Source organism: Thalassophryne amazonica, unplaced genomic scaffold, assembly GCF_902500255.1.
Source record: "Thalassophryne amazonica unplaced genomic scaffold, fThaAma1.1, whole genome shotgun sequence".
NCBI classification, from domain to species: Eukaryota; Metazoa; Chordata; class Actinopteri; order Batrachoidiformes; family Batrachoididae; genus Thalassophryne; species Thalassophryne amazonica.
In genome coordinates this window covers 18,897-39,958 of record NW_022986257.1, presented here as the reverse complement: position 1 = coordinate 39,958, position 21,062 = coordinate 18,897, and the positions used below count along the sequence as shown (strand labels likewise).

The following is a 21,062-nucleotide window of genomic DNA, read 5'->3' as shown; positions in this document are numbered from 1 at the left end:
AATTTAAAATTCTTCTTCTTACTTATAAGGTTTTGAATAATCAGGTCCCATCTTATCTTAGGGACCTCGTAGTACCATATCACCCCAATAGAGCGCTTCGCTCTCAGACTGCGGGCTTACTTGTAGTTCCTAGGGTTTGTAAGAGTAGAATGGGAGGCAGAGCCTTCAGCTTTCAGGCTCCTCTCCCTGTGGAACCAGCTCCCAATTCAGATCAGGGAGACAGATACCCTCTCTACTTTTAAGATTAGGCTTTAAAACTTTCCTTTTCGCTAAGGCTTATAGTTAGGGCTGGATCAGGTGACCCTGACCATCCCTTGGTTTATGCTGCTTTAGACGTAGATTGTGGGGGGGTTCCCATGATGCACTGTTTCTTTCTCTTTTTGCTCCGTATGCATCACTCTGCATTTAATCATTAGTGATCGATCTCTGCTCCCCTCCACAGCATGTCTTTTTCCTGGTTTTTTCCCTCAGCCCCAACCAGTCTCAGCAGAAGACTGCCCCTCCCTGAGCCTGGTTCTGCTGGAGGTTTCTTCCTGTTAAAAGGGAGTTTTTCCTTCCCACTGTGGCCAAGTGCTTGCTCATAGGGGGTCGTTTTGACCGTTGGGGTTTTTCATAATTATTGTATGGCCTTACCTTACAATATGGAGCGCCTTGGGGCAACTGTTTGTTGTGATTTGGCGCTATATAAGAAAAAAGTTGATTGATTGATTGATTGATAGATATAGCGCCAAATCACAACAAAGTTGCCTCAAGGCGCTTCACACCAGTAAGGTTTAACTTTACTGGGGGAGGTGATGGTCTAGTAGTCGTTAAGGTGTTGGGCTTGAGACCAGAAGATCCTTGGTTCAAATCCCCACCAGACTGTAAAATCACTAAGGGCCCTTGGGCAAGGTCTTTAATCCCCTATTGCTCCCGGTGTGTAGTGAGCACCTTGTATGGCAGCACCCTGACATCGGGGTGAATGTCAGGCATTATTGTAAAGTGCTTTGAGTGTCTGATGCAGATGGAAAAGCGCGATATAAATGCAGTCCATTTACCATTGTACCATTTAACCTTACTAACCCCCAGAGCAAGAACACAGGTGACAGTGGTAAGAAAAAAGTCCTTCTGATGATTTGAGGAAGAAACCTCAAGCAGACCAGACTCAAAGGGGCGACCCTCTGCTTGGGCCATGCTAACAGTTACAAGGTTTTTACAAAGTTTAACAAAGATGAAGAAAGAGGAAACAGAAAAACTAGAGTGATTAGAGGCAGCTTTATTGTGAGTCTTCCTTCTGATGTTGATGGCTTTAATCAAGGACAAATAAAGCAGTGGTTGCCTAGCAACCACCAAATAAGCAGAGTGGAATGAGGCAATGTCCAAATACTTATGGACACATCTGCATTCAGACAGGAAATCATAAATAATAATAAATAAAAAGTCTATATGTGTCCCTGTGACAGACAGACGTCCTGTCCAGGGTGAACCTGCCTCACGCCCTATGACTGCTGAGATAGGCTCCACCCCCTGTGACCCTTAATTGGAGTAAGCAGGTTTAGAAAATGGATGGATGGACATAAATAATAGAGTCCTCTGAGCAGAATATCCTCTGCTGGTAAACTCTGCTTTGGTACAAGTGTTTGCAAAATTCTGATAACATTGTACCAAGTTTCCAAAAATTTCTCCTAAAAATGTCAGAGGAGTTGATTTCAGAAGGCCTGTACCCTTTTTGGGACAGACAGATGGAAATTGCCAGGACATAATCCTACGACATAATCCCATGACATAATCCCACAACATAATCCCTCGACATAATCCCATGACATAATCCCACAACATAATCCCTCGACATAATCCCACAACATAATCCCACAACAAAATTCCACTTTGATCTTTCAGCCATTGGGGGATAAAAAAGCAGAAATTGATCACATGTCCATCATGTCATGATGAAGAAGAGCAGACGTGTGATACAGAATTAAAATCTCTTTATTACAATCACATGATCATCATCAGACCCAAAAAACTTTGAAAGTACTCGTGCACAGACAGGTGGTGGCGCTGTTTCAGGCTGGATTTGCAGACGTAAAGTTTTAAAGGTGCACGTGTTGATTTCCCAGCAGCCTTTGTGCTTTTCATTTTCACACTTTCATGTTCAGTATGAGGCCAGCAGAGGGCGCTGCATTTCCCAAGTGTGACCGAAGGAGAGGATTTGTTTTCTTTCGTCTGTTCTGTATAACGTCCTCATTTATCACGTTCTCATGTCCACAGACAAGAAATTAGTTATTTCAGGATTTTGACACTGCGATTATTAAAACAAATTATATAAGAAAAGGGTGTGGCCATGAAACCCCTGACCCGAAAAACCCAAAACAGCAGATGTGGAAATCAGACGTCATATCTGCTGAAAAGTGAAGCCAAAAATATGTCATGGTTCCTAACTCCGCCCACATCCTCTTCATGACACACGGCAAAATATGACTTCAATGTACAACGAGGATTTATCAAACAAGTATTTTACATGTTTCTGATCACCTTCACCTATCTGTCTTTGTGATTGATTACTTTTAGGGGTATTTAAAGGGGTGTGGCATTTCCATGGCTGAGGGGGACTGATGATTGACAATTTGTCCAAATTCTAATCAAAAATACAATCAGAGCCTCTTTACTGAAGTTCGCAAAGAAGCATTGAAGACTTTTAAAAAATACTGATCCAAAATCAGATTGAAGGAATCTAAACAGCAAAGCCGATCAATAATTAAGTGAAATTCCTCCGTAATAAAAAAAATAAATAAAATAACTGATTTTAATCTCAAAGGATTCAAAATTTGACCAAAAATCTGATGTAATTTTTCTCTGAATTCACCCTATTGACGTATCCCATAATCCCTTGCGTGCCAGAGAGTCGCTGCAGTCAAACAACATAAAGAATCCACATGATGACAGTTGTAAATGAATATTATACTACAAAAATATATATTTTTTATGCTTTTCATCACGTTAATAAGAGACTGCTGCATGATACCCTGAAAACTTGCTAAAACAATTATAACAAATAACCTGTGTCTGTTACATTTAATCTGTGTGGAATTTAATAAACGCAAACCAAATTTCAGACATATTATACAAGGTCTGTTAGAAAACTATCTGACCTTTTTATTAAAAAAAAAACTATATGGATTTGAATCATGTGCACTTGCATCAGCCAAGCTTGAACCTTCGTGTGCATGCGTGAGTTTTTTCATGCCTGTCGGTTGCATCATTCGCCTGTGGGCAGGCTTTGAGTGAGCAGTGGCTTTTTGTTCTGCGCCATGAGCGGCTCCATCCCGACGTGCAAATTCCTCCGCACATCTTTCATTACAAAATTTCCTGTAACAGTGGAATGTGCCGCAAAAGTGCTGATGTACACCTCTTCCACAATTTCTCTGGTAGTCCCGGATCAACACAGCCTTCACTTTGGAAATGATCTTGTCGTTTCAGCCTGTCGATGGCCGCTCAGAGCGCGGAGCGCACTCTGCCACTGTGGGCCGTCTTTAATCCGGTTGTAATGCTCCTTAATCTGTGTGATACTCAGAGTATCCTCACTGAAAGCCGTCTGAATCTTCCGAATGGTTTCCACCTGGCTGTCTCACACAGTTTCTGGGAAAATTTGATTCAGCGCTGCTCCAATCGCTCAGCCATTTCCCTGACAATGAAAATCCGACGAGGGCAGTGGACCAGTGCTCACTCAAAGCCTGCCCACAGGCGATTGACGCAACCGACAGTCGTGAAAAAACTCACACATGCACACGAAGGTTCAAGCTTGGCTGATGCAAGCGCACATGATTCAAATCCATATAGTTTTAAAAAAAAATAAAAAGGTCAGATAGTTTTCTAACAGACCTCGTATATATTAGTCTGGAACAAAGAGGAAACAATGTTGTAAAAAACAATAATCAAGACGTTAAAGAGCAAACTTCACTTTCCTCCAGAACGACATGATCAGGAAGTGATTGTAGCTCACAGCAGCTCCCATTGAAAATAACGGAGAGACAGACTGTGATTCTCGCATGTTTACATAAAATAAAAACAATAACAACGTCTATAAACCCAGAAAATATATTCATGAGAGTTTTTAGGCACAATAAAAACATAGTTTTATGTTGCGATGTTAATGGTGTTGTCTGTGTGCAGCGGTTAAAGTGCAGCGTGATCAGAGCGTCTCAATGCAGTTCTCAGTGTTACTGAGATCTTGCAGCGCGACAAACTCTCTGAGGTTTTGCGGGATTTGGAACATCAGTAGGGCGAATGCACTTTATTCTTTATGTGTGAATCCTGTTACTTTACCTCCAATGTTCCAGACGTAACAATCACGATGTTATTTACTTAATCCTTAGCACAAGACAGAAGCACAGTGAAATGGCTAGCCTAGCTCAGCAGAAAACTGAACAAGTGGAAACTGTTAGCTTTAGCCTAGCTAGGAATTAGGTGAAACCCCTAGCCTAGCTTAGCAGATGGTAGCAACTAACAAATATTACTAGCCTAGCTTAATGGAAAGTGTAACAGAGGGAAAGTACTAGCCTAGCTTAGGCTGATTGTAGTAAAAACTGTGTTTCAGAAGTGAAACACGCAGAGTGTTAATGTTCAAAATATACGATGTAACTTAGTGCCGATTCACATCATGAACTAAATCCGTATTAACATGATATTAAAACACAAATCCAACAATATTCACTATATATATATATATTCACTATATATATATATATATATATATATATGTATATATATATATATATCTATGTGTGTGTGTATGTATGTATGTATATGTAGTTCACGTGGGTTTACTAACCACACAAGAAAAATATTTAACTATTTTGAACACGACAAAAGTTCTTTCCTCTGTAAATGGGGAGAAATGGTTCTATGTACAGCAGCTCCACTGGCCGAGGTCCCGGTACTGAAAGGACACAAAAACGTCTAAAGGTATAAAAACCATGTGCAAAGTTTGTTTGTTCTCTCGCTGCTGGAAAACAGTGAAAATATGCGGTAGGTTTAGTCTCGATTACTTGTCACTTCTGTGCGTGTGGTTCAAACCTGACCTGAACTCTGAGGTATTTTTCCCGCAGCAAACCTGGGATCAGCTTTATATGGAATGTCCACTCTGGACCAGAATGGCATTCTGGACCTCAGGGACACCAGCAGGTTTTCCAACATTGGTCGAGTCCTGTTTTCTCTGACGTGGTTGAGCTGAAGTTCTGGATCCTAGTGCAATGGGAATGGACTCGTGGACTGGACACGGAACCCCTCAGTGAGACTGCACCACAAACTCCAGCTGGTTTCCATGATTTCAGATGATGGAAGCGGAGATGGACAGCAGTGTTTTTTGGAGGACAAAAGTCTTCCTACTGTTCAGACAAAGTTGAATATTAGTGGACTGGACAGAGATGTCCACAACGCAGAGTTACTGTTGTTTTGTTCTGTCATGTCGTCTTTGCACAGGTCGCAGCGTCCCTGAGATTTAAAGTCATTTGAGTGATTGGTCTCTAAAATGACTCTTTGTTTTGGGCTTCATGTTTCACAAAACCTCAGTCAAACCAGTACAAACGACCTCAAGACGTCTCTGAGATGACTCTTCATGAAGACACAACAGATGGATGAAAAAAGCTTAATTGTTTTGAGAACCCAACATTCTGTTCTTGGTAAACTAATAATGCAGCAACTCGAAACAGGTCAACTCACACATTCACCACCCTTTAACTAGTACTGTGCCTGTGTTTTTCCATTTCCTCACTGTGTTCCTCACAGTTGGAAACTGACAGCTGAAATCTCTGAGATAACTTTTTGTATCCTTCATCCTAAACCATGATGTTGAACAATCTTTGTTTCCCAGGTCATTTGAGAGTTGTTAGAGGCTCCCATGTTGCCACTCATTAGAACAGATCATAAAGAGGGTAAATATTTGCAATGGCCCCCTTAAATACCCTTTCTCATGATTGGATTCACCTGTGTAAGGAGGTCAAGGTTCAGTGAGCTTACCAAACCAATTTTGTGTTCCAATAATTAGTGCTAAATGTATTCAAATGAATAAAATGATAAGGGTGCCCAAATTTATGCACCTGCCTAATTTTGTTTAAATAATTATTGCACACTTTCTGTAAATCCTATAAACTTCATTTCACTTCTCAAATATCAGTGTGTTTGTCTGCTATATGATATATTTAACTGTTGGAGCCAGAATGCATCCCTGAGGAATGCGACAATTCACTTGGAAAAATGTGATATTCTTCAGCATAACGCGCTCACAGTATCTGTCTCTAGGCTGGCTATGATGTCCAGGAGGTAACTGGGAACCCACAAATTCTCAAGATGTCCCAGAGATCAGTCCGACAAAATGCAAAAACCAACATATGCTGCAAAGCGATGCCAATATTCACACGGGTGTTCAAAGAGGACTCACTGATTTGGGACGCGGTCGATGGTTGGCTTCCTGTGTGTGCAGTCGCTGATCGACAAGTAACTGGAACAGAACCCTGTTGAAGATAATCCACTTTAAGCACCTTTCCAGGTACACTGTAATTAGTTATTGACGATCAATCAGAGATTATTTGCTAACCCCTACACTGACCATAGTCAGCAGTCATTTGATGAATGAATGAACCAGATGAACATAAACTGTGTGAATCACATGGCGAAATGCTGAGCTGAACACAAAGACAGGAAGTGATGAGGGTTAGCATAGCCTAGCTTGGCTCACTCCAAAGTGAAATAAGAATTTACAGATTTTGACAGCTGAGAGATTCCAAAGCAGTTTATTCAAATCATCCAGTTGGAGGGTTTTGTTGTGTTTTTGTTTTTCCCTGGAAAGTGTAATTTCCACTTCTGTTGGAGCTCAGCTAGCAGTTTGCCAACATTTTGTGTCTTAATGTTAGTCATAACTATAAGTTAACATCCACTGCCAGTCTGTCTGCTACAACCCCAATTCCACTGAAGTTGGGACGTTGTGTAAAATGTAAATAAAAACAGAATACAATGATTTTCCTCTTCAACCTATATTCAATTGAATACACCACAAAGACAAGATATTTAAAATGTTCAAACTGATAAACTTTATTGTTTTTTGTGCAAATATTTGCTCATTTTGAAATGGATGCTGCAACAGTTTCTAAAAAGCTGGTACAGTGGTATGTTTCCCACTGTGTTACAGCACCTTTCTTCTAACAACACTCATAAGCGTTGGGAACTGAGGACACTAATTGTTGAAGCTTTGTAGGTGGAATTCTTTCCCATTCTTGTTTGATGTACGACTTCAGTTGTTCAACAGTCCGGGGTCTCTGTTGTCATAATTTGCGCTTCATAATGCGCCACACATTTTCAATGGGTGACAGGTCTGGACTGCAGGCAGGACAGTCTAGTACCCGCACTCTTTTACTACGAAGCCATGCTGTTGTAATACGTGCAGAATGTGTCTTGGCATTGTCTTGCTGAAATAAGCAGGGACGTCCCTGAAAAAGACGTTGCTTGGATGGCAGCATGTGTTGCTCCAAAACCTGGATGTACCTTTCAGCATTGATGGTGCCATCACAGATGTGTAAGTTGTCCATGCCATGGGCACTAACATGCCCCCATACCATCACAGATGTGTAAGTTGTCCATGCCATGGGCACTAACACGCCCCATACCATCACAGATGTGTAAGTTGTCCATGCCATGGGCACTAACACGCCCCCATACCATCACAGATGTGTAAGTTGCCCATGCCATGGGCACTAACACGCCCCCATACCATCACAGATGTGTAAGTTGCCCATGCCATGGGCACTAACACGCCCCCATACCATCACAGATGCTGGCTTTTGAACTTTGTGCTGGTAACAATCTGGATGGTCTTTTTCCTCTTGTGTCCAGAGGACACGACATCCCTGATTTCCAAAAACAATTTGAAATGTGGACTCATCAGACCACAGCACACTTTTCCACTTTGTGTCTGTCCATTTCAAATGAGCTCGGGCCCACAGAAGGTGGCGGCATTTCTGGATGTTGTTGATGTTTGGCTTTTGCTTTGCATGGTAGAGTTTTAACTTGCACTTGTAGATGTAGCGACTTTCCCAACTTTTTTGAAACGTGTTGCAGGCATCCATTTCAAAATGAGCAAATATTTGCACAAAAACAATATAGTTTATCAGTTTATCAATTGAGGTTGTAAAACAGGTTGTCAGTATGTCTGGTATTTCAATTAATCTCTCATGTGCAGAATTTTATTTTTCTGGTTTTGCATTATGGGAGAAGCGCAAGTTCCACTTTGTGCTAAGCTAGGCTAGCAGTGTTTTAAGGCGTCAGGTCTTTGTGCTAAGCTACGGCAGCTCAGTTGTCTTAGCACAGAGGTGTAACCTCAAGGCTATGTACGTCTTCAACCACATTTAAATTTTATCATTTTCTCATATGACTGTGAAGTGTGAATACAATGTGATAATTTCCCCAAAATGCCGTATTCTTTTCACATGGTGTTTCCAGCTGGGCGTGGCATCTGTATGGTCAGACGGTGGTAACAGTCAACAGGGAGCTGGGACACAACGTGTCTTCCTGACTGTTCAGCCTGTTTCCATGAGTCAGCAACTCTTCCACTGTTGTCCAATCGTCCAACAGCTTCCTGTTTCTCAGGCGGCTCAGCTTCCTCTGACTCAGCTCCAGAACAGTGTTGCATCTCCCATCTGCAAAAGCTCCGCCTCTTCGAGTGTCCGGACTTCTGTCTCCTACAGAGATTACTCCTCCTCCAGCACTGGCTACCGCCCTGGTGACTAAATCCCGCGGTGTTCCAGCTTTGGCCTGGTGTTGCTGCCTCTGTTCTCGGGCTAACATAAAGTGTTCCTTCCTCTCTGTTCGACTCCAGTACCGGCCCATCAGCATGTCCGTGTTAGTTTCTTCGTCTGTGCTCATTCCACTGCGTTCGTCTGCTAACTGTGATGCCCGGTCTCTCAAGAACTGGCTCCTGGAGATCCGTGAGGATGTGCTGGGTTTGGAGTTCGGATTAGGTTTTTGCTGTAGACTAGGGCTAATGTTGGAACTCCCGTCCATGTGTTCTTTCTTGGAATCCCATCCAGTAACAGAACCGGGACATGTGTGACCTTCCAGGGTACTGTACAGCCCTCCACCGCCCCCACCACCCTGCGCCTGACGGCTGGCTGGTTTGGGCCACGTGTCATTCACATCATCCGGCTGAGGCGGGTGACAGAGACTCTCGAAGTGCTGCCGCTCTCTTGCTCGCCTCTGCTCCAGCTCCTGGTGCCTTTCTTCTTGAATTTCTAACTCTCTCTCCAGCTCTTGTTCTTTTTGTCTTTCTTGTTCAATTTCCCTCTTCAGATCCCGGTCCCTTTCAGGCATCTGGATTCTTTCTTGGGAATGCCACCAGTCATGGTGAACGTGCTGCCCGTTAGCATTAGAACTGTTGTTATAGCACCGCTCATCGCTCTGGGTCCCAATGATGTGCTCCAGAGTTGAAGAGTGTTGATGGGGTGAAGTGGCCAGACCAGGTTGAGAGCCCATCATACCTACCATGAGTTCCCTTCTTCTGGGAACACCTGGTGGCACAGTGGCACCACAGTGGTGCAGAGTTGCTGCACAGTAGGAGGGTGAAGCTGGATGGCTGGCCCGGCGGCGGTATTCCTGCGCTGGAGGACGATGGTGAAGTGTTCGGCTTCTCCTCAGTATTCCCATTGAGGCAGAGCTCTGTGACTGCAGCTGCTGTATCGGCACTAGTGGCCTCCGGTGGCTGGATGGAGTGCTGCAGGTGGAGAGGATTGGGCCTGTTATTCGTGGGACTGGAGTATGACTCTGGGAGGGGTTGAAAAGGGCTCCACTGCTGGAACTGTGACGGTTCAGACAGGGCTGTTCGCTTTTATGGAACTGGACCGATGATACCCTAGAAATACAAACAAATTCAAGTCAGCCAGACAAACAGCCTACAGGAGCATTTATTCAGAAAATATGCAGAGTTCACACAGCACAGGGAGACCTCTGGAGGATGTTTCGATTTGAAAAACTATAATGTTTCCCGTCAGTCTCAGCTAAAACGTACCATCATTACCAACAACAGCTGGTAGATAATGTACCTGATGGCAAGGTACTCAAGGCTGATACAGTGTTTAAATAACTGATTTATAAATCCAGTGATCTCATGACTCCATAAACTCATCTCAGATGTCCACGGGTCAGAGTTAGGGTTAGGACCTGGAGATGTGAAGGTCAGTGCTGAGGTAAGTAGATGTCTCTGTAAGTTCAACATGTGATAAAAGTTGAGACCTAAAAACCCCATAAAATCAGCCAGAGTTCAGCTGGAGGAAACTGAAGCAGAAATGTTTTGGTGTGGCAATTAGATGAAAAGTAGAGAAAATTCTGGTGAATGAGTTCTTAGAAGATGGTGGGAGAGTGTGCGAGGAACCTGTACTGGGCGTGCCGTTTGGTCCAAAAAATGTAGGCAAGGAGACTAGGTAATGGTGTGAGGAGATGGAAACCGAAACAGAAGAAGGAAGCAAGTCAGAATGTGAAAAATACTTTAGGAGCAGCTTTAGGAGGAGGCACACAAGGAGGCACAAAGGAAATAGTTAAAGGGACAAAGCTGGGCTTCTGCCAGTTGGCCCATTTGCCGTGTTTTTGAGTTCTTGATTGATTCTGTGTTTTGTATTTTGTTGTTTTTCTGTTTTCCTGTGGGTGTCTCCTCGTGTCTGTCACGTGTGCCCTGGTCCTTGCTGCCTGTATGTGGGTGTGTCTCCTCATGTCCGTCATGTGTGCCCTGGTCCTTGCTGCCTGTATGTGGGTGTGTCTCCTCGTGTCCATCATGTGTGCCCTGGTCCTTGCTGTCTGTATGTGGGTGTGTCTCCTGATGCCTGTCACATGTGCCCTGGTCCTCACTGCCTGTATGTGGGTGTGTCTCCTCATGTCCGTCACGTGTGTCCTGGTCCTTGCTGCCTGTATATGGGTGTGTCTCCTGATGTCTGTCATGTGTGCCCTGGTCCTTGCTGTCTGTATGTGGGTGTGTCTCCTGATGCCTGTCACGTGTGCCCTGGTCCTCACTGCCTGTATGTGGATGTGTCTCCTCGTGTCCGTCATGTGTGCCCTGGTCCTTGCTGCCTGTGTATGGGTGTGTCTCTTCATGTCTATCACGTGTGCCCTGGTCTGAAATTGTCAGAGCAGGCCCGACCACTATACTTGAATGGTGTCATCAGGGAGCCGCAAGGTCCCGCACCTGTGGATGCCAACATGGTGGGGCTTTCTTCCCCCGCCTTTGAGGACATTGTTGCACGGGCCGGTCACCCCCATCCCTGGGATGGTGGAGAACTCCGATGGGGCATGCAGCTACCCTGCTGACTCTAGTAGGAACTCCTGGGGGGCCATTTAGTCACACTTCTGCCTCTGCCATAGGCTCTTGCTGGCTGAAGGGCTAGCCTCTTGTCCCAGTGATGGACTCTTGCCGGCTGAAGGGTTGGCCTCTTGTCCAGTGATGGGCTCCTGTTGGCTGAAGGGTCAGCCTCTCTTCTCAACAATGGACTCTTGCTAGCCGCAGGGCCGGTCTCTCATCTCAGTGATGGAGTCCTACTGGCCCTTTTCTGCACATGTCCAAACCATCTCAATCTCGCTTCTCTGACTTTATCTCCAAACTGTCCTACCTGAGCTGTCCCTTTGACCTGTTTATTCCAAATCCTGTCCATTCTCATCACTCCCAAAGAGAATTTCAGCCTCTTCAGCTCTGCCTCCTGTCTTTTTATTTGCTCCACCATCTCCAAAACCCCTATTCTGTGATCGCCCACAATCCAAAAAAATTGCAAAAACAAGATGAAGCGGTTTCCTCCGGCTTGCCTTTTAACAGGTTGGCTCATAAAATACAGACCTGGCAAACCACCTGAAAACAAGAGTAAGGAGCTGCACCCTTAGCTGGAACTGCTGCACCCTTAGCTGGAACTCCTGCCACCTTTCTCCACCCACTCCACCCTAACCTTAACCCTGCCTGCACTCTCTTCTTCACCTCTCTATCACACTCTCATTACTTTAGACATTTGATGACAAGTATTTAAACTCAACTCACTTTCACCACTTCTACTCCTTGTAACGACACTATTCCACTGGGCTCACTCTCATTCACACACATGGACTTAGTCTTGCTCCTACTGACTTTTATTTCCCTGCTTTCCAGAGCATATCTCCATGTCTCCAGTCTCAACCTGCTCTTCACTCTCACTGCAGAGCACAATGTCATCAGCAAACATCGTAGTTCATGGAGACTCCTGTCTGATGTCATCAGTCAATGTCTGGTGAAACAAGAAGTCCTCAATGGCAGATCAGGTGGAGGAAGTGATGGCTTGTAACAAGATGGCTGTGAAGGCAGATGAATGCTGCAGCAGGTCCTCAGACCCTGACAGTCTGGGATTTCCCAGCGATCAGACCAGGCTAAGGATCTGTCAAGGGCCATGTGTTTCTTGGCATGCAAGGACATTCCCACATTAAACAAACACGTGCACAGGGGTCTCTAGATCGACCCTGCCAGAGGGAATTTTTCCTTACCACTGTCTCCTGTGTGCTTACTTTAAAGGTTGGTAAGGTTGGACCTTACTCGTGTGACGTGCCTTGAGGCAGCTTTGTTGTGATTTGGTGCTGTACAAATAAAATAAATTGAATTGAATTGAATTGATCTGATATAGATATCTCCTCCAGGAATCGATCAAGAGACAATCTTCCTTGCACTGAGGATTGCCACAAGATGATCTTCCTTTTTTTATTTTTAATTGTTCTCTGTTGGATTAATTTTTAGAAACACTTTGTGAAAATTGTTGTAAAATGATACACAAGTAAGATTGTTATTATAGTAATACTAGAATTATTTGTTAGTGCTTAAGTGCACTTGCTTCAGTGCAGAAGTTCCCAGTTCAACCCCCACCCCTGCTCCAGAATAGTCCTTTCTTACTTAAAAAGGCCGTGGGATGGGTGGTCCAGCATAGGTCCAGTGCCATCTTCCATCTGCATGTGCTGACACTGCGGCTGCATGGTCAGGGTCTCAGGAATAGCTTCCAGCAGCTCACGGTGGCTCTTGGGGCAAGCTGTCACGTCTCTCTCGTCTCTCCATGACTCACCCTGATGTTGCATCCTGGCATTGTACAGGCGCATTCGCTTTTCCAGCAACCGCTGGAAGTGCCGGAACTCACCGGCACTCACACTGTAGAAACCCGAGTCGCTGAGCTCAGAGGAGATGAAAGACTCAGAGGAGGGGGAGCCCGCCTCCAAAGCCTCCACAACCTGCTGGTGCAAAAGACATATGTGATGGCGCTCTTCCAGGCCTCCCTCCTCTGTTTCTAGGCCAGAGAGATCTCCCTGGTGAAGGGAGCCATTCCGTCCATCCCAAACCACTGTCGAGCTCATGGTGCAGAGGCATTAAGCCAGAGCCTTCTCCAGTATAAAGTCCTCATCATCAGTCTGCAAGCAGAATGAACACAATCAAAGGTACAACATCTGAGCAATCCACATACAGTACTCTGATGAGTTGGAAAGACCAGGTGGGTGGACCGAAGTAGTTGGTGTCCATCTCAAAACAAAAGGGTTAGGTCATATCTAGGAATCTACACTGGTGACAAATCAACAGTCCCCCCCCCCCCCCCCCCGCCCACAATGTAGCCATCTATCTGCCACAACCAGGAGACATGTGGGTGTTTCTTTAGTGAGTAGAGTGAGTGCGGAACCAGAAGATGATGCTGGATGTGTACTGACTCTTAACAATTGCGGTATCACCTGTTGCATCCTTTCAGATGGACCTCACCCACAAATTCCCTCATGACTGGAAGTACAGAGACCTGTCTCCTGGAGTACTTTATCAGGTAAAATTATTCATGGACTAGCCCCTTCCAACTTGGCTGACCTACAGTGGGGCCAAAAAGTATTTAGGTAGCACCTGATTGTGCAAGTTCTCCTACTTAGAAAGATGAGAGATGTCTGTAATTTTCAACATAGGTACACTTCAACTATGAGAGACAAAATGAGAAAAAAAAAAATCCAGGAAATCACATTGTAGAATTATTAAAGAATTTATTTGTAAATTATGGTGGAAAATAAGTATTTGTTCACCCACAAACAAGCAAGATTTCTGGCTCTCACTGACCTGTAACAACTTCTTTAAGAAGCTCTTCTGTCCTCCACCTGTTACCTGTATTAATGGCACCTGTTGGAACTTGTTATCTGTATAAAAGACACCTGTCCACAGCCTCAAATAGTCAGACTCCAAACTCAACCATGGCCAAGACCAAAGAGCTGTCGAAGGACACCAGGAAGAACATTGTAGATGTGCACCAGGCTGGGAAGAGTGAATCTACAATAGTCAAGCAGGTTGGTGTGAATAAATCAACTGTGGGAGCAATTGTAAGAAAATGGAAGACATACAAGACCATTGATAATCTCCCTCAATCTGGGGCTCCACGCAAGATCTCATCCCGTGGGGTCATATGATCATGAGAACGGTGAACACAAATCCCAGAACTACACGGAGGGACCTGATGAATGACCTGCAGAGAGCTGGGACCAAAGTAACAAAGGCTACACATGACGCAGAGAGGGACTCAAATCCTGCAGTGCCAGGCGTGTCCCCCTGCTTAAGACAGTACATGTCCAGGCCTGTCTGAAGTTTGCCAGAGAGCATTTGGATGATCCAGAAGAGGATTGGGAGAATATCATGTGGTCCAATGAAACCAAAATAGAACTTTTTAGTGAAAACTCAACTAGTCATGTTGGAGGAAGAAGAATGCTGTGTTGCATTCCAAGAACACCATATCTACTGTGAAGCATGGGGTGGAAACATCATGCTTTGGGGCTGTTTTTCCTGCAAAGGGGACAGGACGACTGATCCGTGTTAAGGGAAGAATGAACGGGGCCATGTGTCATGAGATTTTAAGCCAAAACCTCTTTCCATCAGTGAGAGCATTGAAAATGCAACGTGGCTGGGTCTTCCAGCATGACAATGATCCCAAACACACCACTCAGGCAACGAAGGAGTGGCTCTGTAAAAAGCATTTCAAGGTCCTGGAGTGGCCAAGCCAGTCTCCAGACCTCAACCCTATAGAAAATTTGTGGAGGGAGTTGAAAGTCCATGTTGCCCAGCGACAGGTCCAAAACATCACTGCTCTAGAGGAGATCTGCATGGAGGAATGGGCCAAAATACCAGCTACAGTGTGTGCAAACCTGATGAAGACTTACAGGAAACGTTTGACCTCTGTCATTGCCAACAAAGATTATGTTACAAAGTATTGAATTGAACTTTTGTTATTGACCAAATACTTGTGTATTTTCCACCATAATTTACAAATAAAATCTTTAAAAATCCTACAATGTGATTTCCTGGATTTTTTTTCTCATTTTGTCTCTCATTGTTGAAGTGTACCTATGATGAAAATTACAGACCTCTCTCATGTTCTAAGTAGGAGACATTTCACAATCAGGGACTGACTAAATACTTTTCAGCCCCACTGTACATAAACCCTACGTACCGACCTGGGCTCTGCGTTCTCATGGTGCAGGACTACTTAGTGTCCCAAGGGTCAATAAAAAGTCTGTGGTCACACAGCTTTCTCTTATCATGCGACTGTTCTGTGGAATGATCTTCCTGCGTCAATAAAACAGTCAGATTCTGTGGAGACTTTCAAGTCCAGACTTAAGACGCACTTATTTTCCCTTTCATATGGCTAGCATACTGGTATAGTGTGTTACTATGCTTTTTACTCTTTTAAATTCATTTTATTAGTAAACGGAGCATGCCACGGCCTCAACTTTACCTAAAGTCTGGGTCTTTTGGTGACGCTTCGGGCTAGTGGCCGGCGATCACCTTAGTATTTCTTCTGTTTTTCTTGTTGTTTAATGCTGACAAATTATACTGCATTTGTTGTCTTTCTGATGCCTGATTCTGTTTTTTTTTTCTCTCTCTCTGTTTGAGGTGCAGCTCCATCCAGAGGGTGTGGTGTCTACATCTGCATCCCTCCCGTCTTATACACCAGCATGGACTCCCAAAATTTCCTGTGTATTTGTATTGTAAATTGTGTCTGTATCATGGCCCAAGCAGAGGGTCACCCCTTTGAGTCTGGTCAGCTTGAGAGTTCTTCATCAGAGGGAGTTTTTTTCTAACCACTGTCGCCTGTGTTCTTGCTCTGGAGGTTAGTAAGGTTAGACCTTACTTGTGTGAAGCACCTTGAGGCAACTTTGTTGTGACTTGGCACTATATAAATGAAAATAATTTGAAATTAAATTGAAATTGTAAGTTAAAAACTGTTCAATCTGCCACAAACTGAAAACTTGTTATTCTGTATGCTGCCATGTGCTTTGGTGCAGATGAGAAGTGAGTGAGCTGTCTTTTTCTTCTGAGGTTAGAGAATGTGATTTGTATGTTCAATGCATTTTTGTATCACAGGGCGGGTCCTTACACAACTTAACAGTAACCCCTGTAAAAATTGAGTCACCCCCCCCAACCACCAAATCCCACCTCATATAAAAAAAAAGGTGATCATGATCCCAGAGGGGCAGCTCTTGACAGCATCAAAATTTAAAAGCTCTCTAATCATGTCAGGTTCCTCAGTGCTGAGGACACACCCACCTCCATAATGCATCATAAAGACATTCAGCCATCACTGAGGTGAGGGTTAGTCTGCCAGCAGATGGATTGCGTGTTACCTGACTGTGGCAGCCGCTGGGTTCTTCTAAGCTGCCATTGCAGCACCCCATCAGGCAGCTGCGTCCCTTCGGCTGATGACTCATCAGTTCTGGATGCTGAGGAGGTTTGAAAGACAGAATAAAAGAACGACACATAATCGTGTCATCGTGTTACTGCTTCCATTCAGTGTGATCTCACAGGCTGTTTACATATCAGTTAACAGAATGGATTTTTATCCAACAGAAGGATGTGGCGACTGTGATTGCAAGTATCAAGGTCAGTGTTAAGGTTAGAGCCATAATCAGGTTTTGGATCAGGGTTAAGGTCAGGCTAAGGGTCAGGGTCCAAATTAGGGTTAAGATCAGTATAAGGGTCAGGGTTATGAAGCAGAAAATACAACCCCAATTCCAATGATGTTGGGGCATTGCGTAAAATGTAAATAAAAACAGAGCACGATTTGCAAATCCTCTTCAACCTATATTCAATTGAATACACCACAAAGACAAGATATTTAATGTTCAAACTGATAAACAAATATTTGCTCATTTTGAAATGGATGCCTGCAACACGTTTCAAAAAAGTTGGGACGGGGCAACAAAACACTGGGCAAGTTGATGAATCCTCAAAGAACACCTGTTTGGAAACAGGTGAGTGTCATGAATGGGTATAAAAGGAGCATCCCTAAAAGTCTCAGCCATTCACAAGCAAAGATGGGGTGAGGATCACCACTTTGTGAACAACTGCGTGAAAAAATAGTCCAACAGTTTAAGAACAATGTTTCTCAGCCTTCAATTGCAAGGAATGTAGGGATTCCATCATCTACAGTCCATAATATAATCAGAAGATTCAGAGAATCTGGAGAACTTCCTACACGTAAGCGGCAAGGCCAAAAACCAACATTGAATGCCCGTGACCTTTGATCCCTCAGGCGGCACTGCATTAAAAACTACCATCATTGTGTAAAGGATCTTACTGCGTGGGCTCAGGAACACTTCAGAAAACCATTGTCAGTTAACACAGTTCGTCGCTACATCTACAAGTGTAAGTTAAAACTCTACCATGCAAAGTGAAAGTCATACATCAACAACATCCAAAAATGCCGCAGCCTTCTCTCGGCCTGAGCTCATTTGAAATGGACAGACACAAAATGGAAAAGTGTGCTGTGGTCTGATGAGTCCATATTTCAAATTGTTTTTGGAAATCATGGACGTCATGTCCTCTTTACAAAAGAGGAAAAAGACCATCCAGACTGTTAGCAGCGCAACATACAAAAGCCAGCATCTGTGATGGTATGGGGGTGTGTTAGTGCCCATGGCATGGACAACTTACACATCTGTGATGGCACCATCAATGCTGAAAGTACATCCGGGTTTTGGAGCAACACATGCTGCCATCCAAGCAACGTCTTTTTCAGGGACGTCCCTGCTTATTTCAGCAAGACAATGCCAAGCCACATTCTGCACGTGTTACAACAGTGTGGCTTCGTAGTAAAAGAGTGCAGGTACTAGACTGGCCTGCCTGCAGTCCAGACCTGTCGCCCATTGAAAATGTGTGGCACATTATGAAGCCCAAAATACGACAACGGAGACCCCGGACTGTTGAACAACTGAAGTCGTACATCAAGCAAGAATGAGAAAGAATTCCACCTACAAAGCTTCAACAATTAGTGTCCTCAGTTCCCAAACGCTTACTGAGTGTTGTTAGAAGGAAAAGTGATGTAACACAGTGGGAAACATACCACTGTACCAGCTTTTTTGAAACATGTTGCAGGCATCCATTTCAAAATGAGCAAATATTTGCACAAAAACATTAAAGTTTATCAGTTTGAACATTAAATATCTTGTCTTTGTGGTGTATTCAGTTGAATATGTTGGGAGAGGGTCGTAACACGGACCCGCAACAGGGGGCGCAAATGAACGGACAATGGATAAGACAAAGAGTAACAATTCAATGTTGTGAATCGCACAACTAAATACAAATACAGATAATGCCAATTGTACACAAGGTGACGTGCGGGCAGGCTCGAAGAATATAGGTTGAAGAGGATTTGAAAATCATTGTATTCTGTTTTTATTTACATTTTATACAACATCCAAACTTCATTGGAATTGGGGTTGTAATCTGTTCCAGCAGCATCACATGCAGTATTGCCAGGTTAGGGTTCATGTTGCCAGGTTCCAAATGCCAGACATTTGTACGAAGATGCTCCACTGAACCTGGTTGTATGTGTTCTACATGAGACTGTGGGTCAGGTTATGTGTATCTGTCAACAAAGATCTGGGGTCAAACACTTTGTCCATAAAACAAGATGAAGTGAATTTAACTCAAATCCATGATTTCTTGGATAGTCACATGACTGAAAAGCCACAGAAAGCCGTCTGAATCTAACGAATGGTGGAAGAGCTGAGCATGTCACAACATGTCCTGTGAGGCTTCAACACAAAGGCGCTTTTGCTGCACCATCAGCTTTGTGCCGATGAATTTCGCCGCCGCTCTTTTCATGGCCAAATCTTCTGTCACAGTGGAATGTGCCAAAAAAGTGCTGATGTCCACCTCTTCCACAATTTCTCGGATAGTCACATGACGGTCCCACATCACCACAGCGTTCACTTTGGAAATGATCTGGTCATTTCAACATGTTGATGGCAGACCGGAGCGTGGCTCGCTCTCCACCGTTGTGCAGCCGTCTTTAAACCGGTTGTACCGCTCCTTAATCTGTGTGATGCCCACAGAATCATCACCGAAAGCTGTCTGAATAATCCGAATGGTTTCCACCTGGCTGTCGCCCAGTTTCTGGCAAAATTTGATGCAGCGCTGCTCCAGGCGTTCCGCCATTTTCCTTGCAAAGAAAAAATGACGAGAGACTCCACCCATCCTCACACAAAGGCTGCTTACAAGCAAATGACGCAACCGACAGGCTTGAAAAAATTCACGCATGTGCACGTAGGTTCAAGGTTTGCTCATGCAAGCACACGTGATTCAAATCCATCAGGTTTTTGAAAAAAATAAAAAGGTCGGATACTTTTCTAACAGACCTTGTATATATGTCAGCCAATTAATGTTTGTCAGTGATGTTATTGTTTGTATTGTTCTAATCTTTATTTATTTTTAAATGGCTCTTAATTTTTTGGTCCCCCTCCCCATGATATCAAAAATGGTACCAAGCATTTTCCTGGGTTTTGGCATCTAGTTTCAGATTCTAGTATTGTGACTACTCGAGTGGCCCGCAGTCTAATCCTGTCAACACGTCCATGAACTTACCACTCATCATTATCTATGCAATCAGTCTTGGCTGCATGTTGCATTTTTTTGCAGTTTGATTGGTCAGCGGTGGCTAAGTACGCGATAATGGATTAATGTTAGCTAACGCCTCATTGCACATTGTATAAGCAGCAGCAGCGTCACCTGGTGGCTGATATCGACGGTGTCCAGTGGAGCACTGGGCAGGTAGCTGAACCTTCCTGCGTCACAGTGATCTTGCGGCAGAGACAGATGACTGTAGTAGCGTCTGCGAAGGAAGGACGGAAGTTAACCATTTTTAGACACGTCACAGACTAATCTGGTTTTCTTTTTTCCTGAAGAGCTTCTTATTACTACAAAAAAAAAAAAAAACCTGAAATAAACACAAGTCAAATACAGTCGCATTGGTTTCTGGTTTAGCCCAGTAGGGGGCGGTATTATACTGACTGTCCATGACCTTGCTAAGTTGCTTCTTCATCTGTGGCATTTAATGACATAATGTTTCATTTCTGCCTCTCACTAAGTTACTTTGCCGACTTGCAAAATATAAATTGCACCTGTCCTGGTAGGAGGGGCTGGAGGCATTAAGTCCCGCCTCCCTCTGTGGGTGTGGCAGGTTGAGGTGCTGCAGGCTGAGGGGGAGGACCTCCCAGGTTTCTCTGTCCACTTTGGCGCTGCAATCCTGTAGACCACGCCCCCTCTGACTCTTAACCTGCATGGTGATTGGATACTGACTGGCGGCCAGGATGCGCAGTGCGTCATGCTGGCTTAGGTGTGCTTGACTCCGCCCAGGCACCTGGAATGAGCAGACAGAAGCAGAGAAAGTCTGTCAGTTTAAAGATTTGTAAATAATTTCTGACTCAAGATTTCAAAATGGTTTTGACTGAATTTGTTCCTGCTTTCAGTAAGACATGAAGGAGGAGATCATAAACACAGAGTCTGTTCATGGTGACAGATGGTGATGACCTTTGTGTGATGCCTTGGGATGACTTGCGTTGACTTTTGGTGTTCATGTTTGTGAGCTCAGGCACCAGCCTGTTATTAAAGAAGGAGGAACTATGGTGGGTTTGTGAAGGTAAGACCCCATCACATGAGAGGCCGAATGCCATCCAAATGAAAATTCGACCTACAACCCCAATTCCAGTGAAGTTGGGACATTGTGTGAAATGTAAATAAAAACAGAATCCAATGA

General features: G+C 44.1%; 1 protein-coding gene across 1 annotated transcript; it reads right to left on the bottom strand.

The window, feature by feature from the left end:
- Positions 1 to 8,179: 8,179 nt before the first annotated feature.
- Positions 8,180 to 20,707, bottom strand: LOC117505862. Its single transcript, XM_034165392.1, has 5 exons — positions 20,428 to 20,707; positions 20,036 to 20,138; positions 16,651 to 16,746; positions 12,914 to 13,419; positions 8,180 to 9,877 (listed from the first exon to the last, which is right to left on the bottom strand). Exons 4-5 carry the CDS (start codon positions 13,363 to 13,365, stop codon positions 8,494 to 8,496), a joined length of 1,836 nt encoding a protein of 611 aa, XP_034021283.1. The 5' UTR covers positions 13,366 to 13,419; positions 16,651 to 16,746; positions 20,036 to 20,138; positions 20,428 to 20,707; the 3' UTR covers positions 8,180 to 8,493.
- Positions 20,708 to 21,062: the final 355 nt, after the last annotated feature.

What these genes read in the sequence shown, in the direction of transcription:
- LOC117505862 (XM_034165392.1), bottom strand. Translation starts at nt 13,365, where the DNA reads ATGAGCTCGACAGTGGTTTGGGATGGACGGAATGGCTCCCTTCACCAG. An exon ending in CCATCCCACGGCCTTTTTAA is followed by an intron (nt 9,878 to 12,913) that starts GTAAGAAAGGAC and finishes TTGTATTTCTAG; the next exon opens with GGTATCATCGGTCCAGTTCC.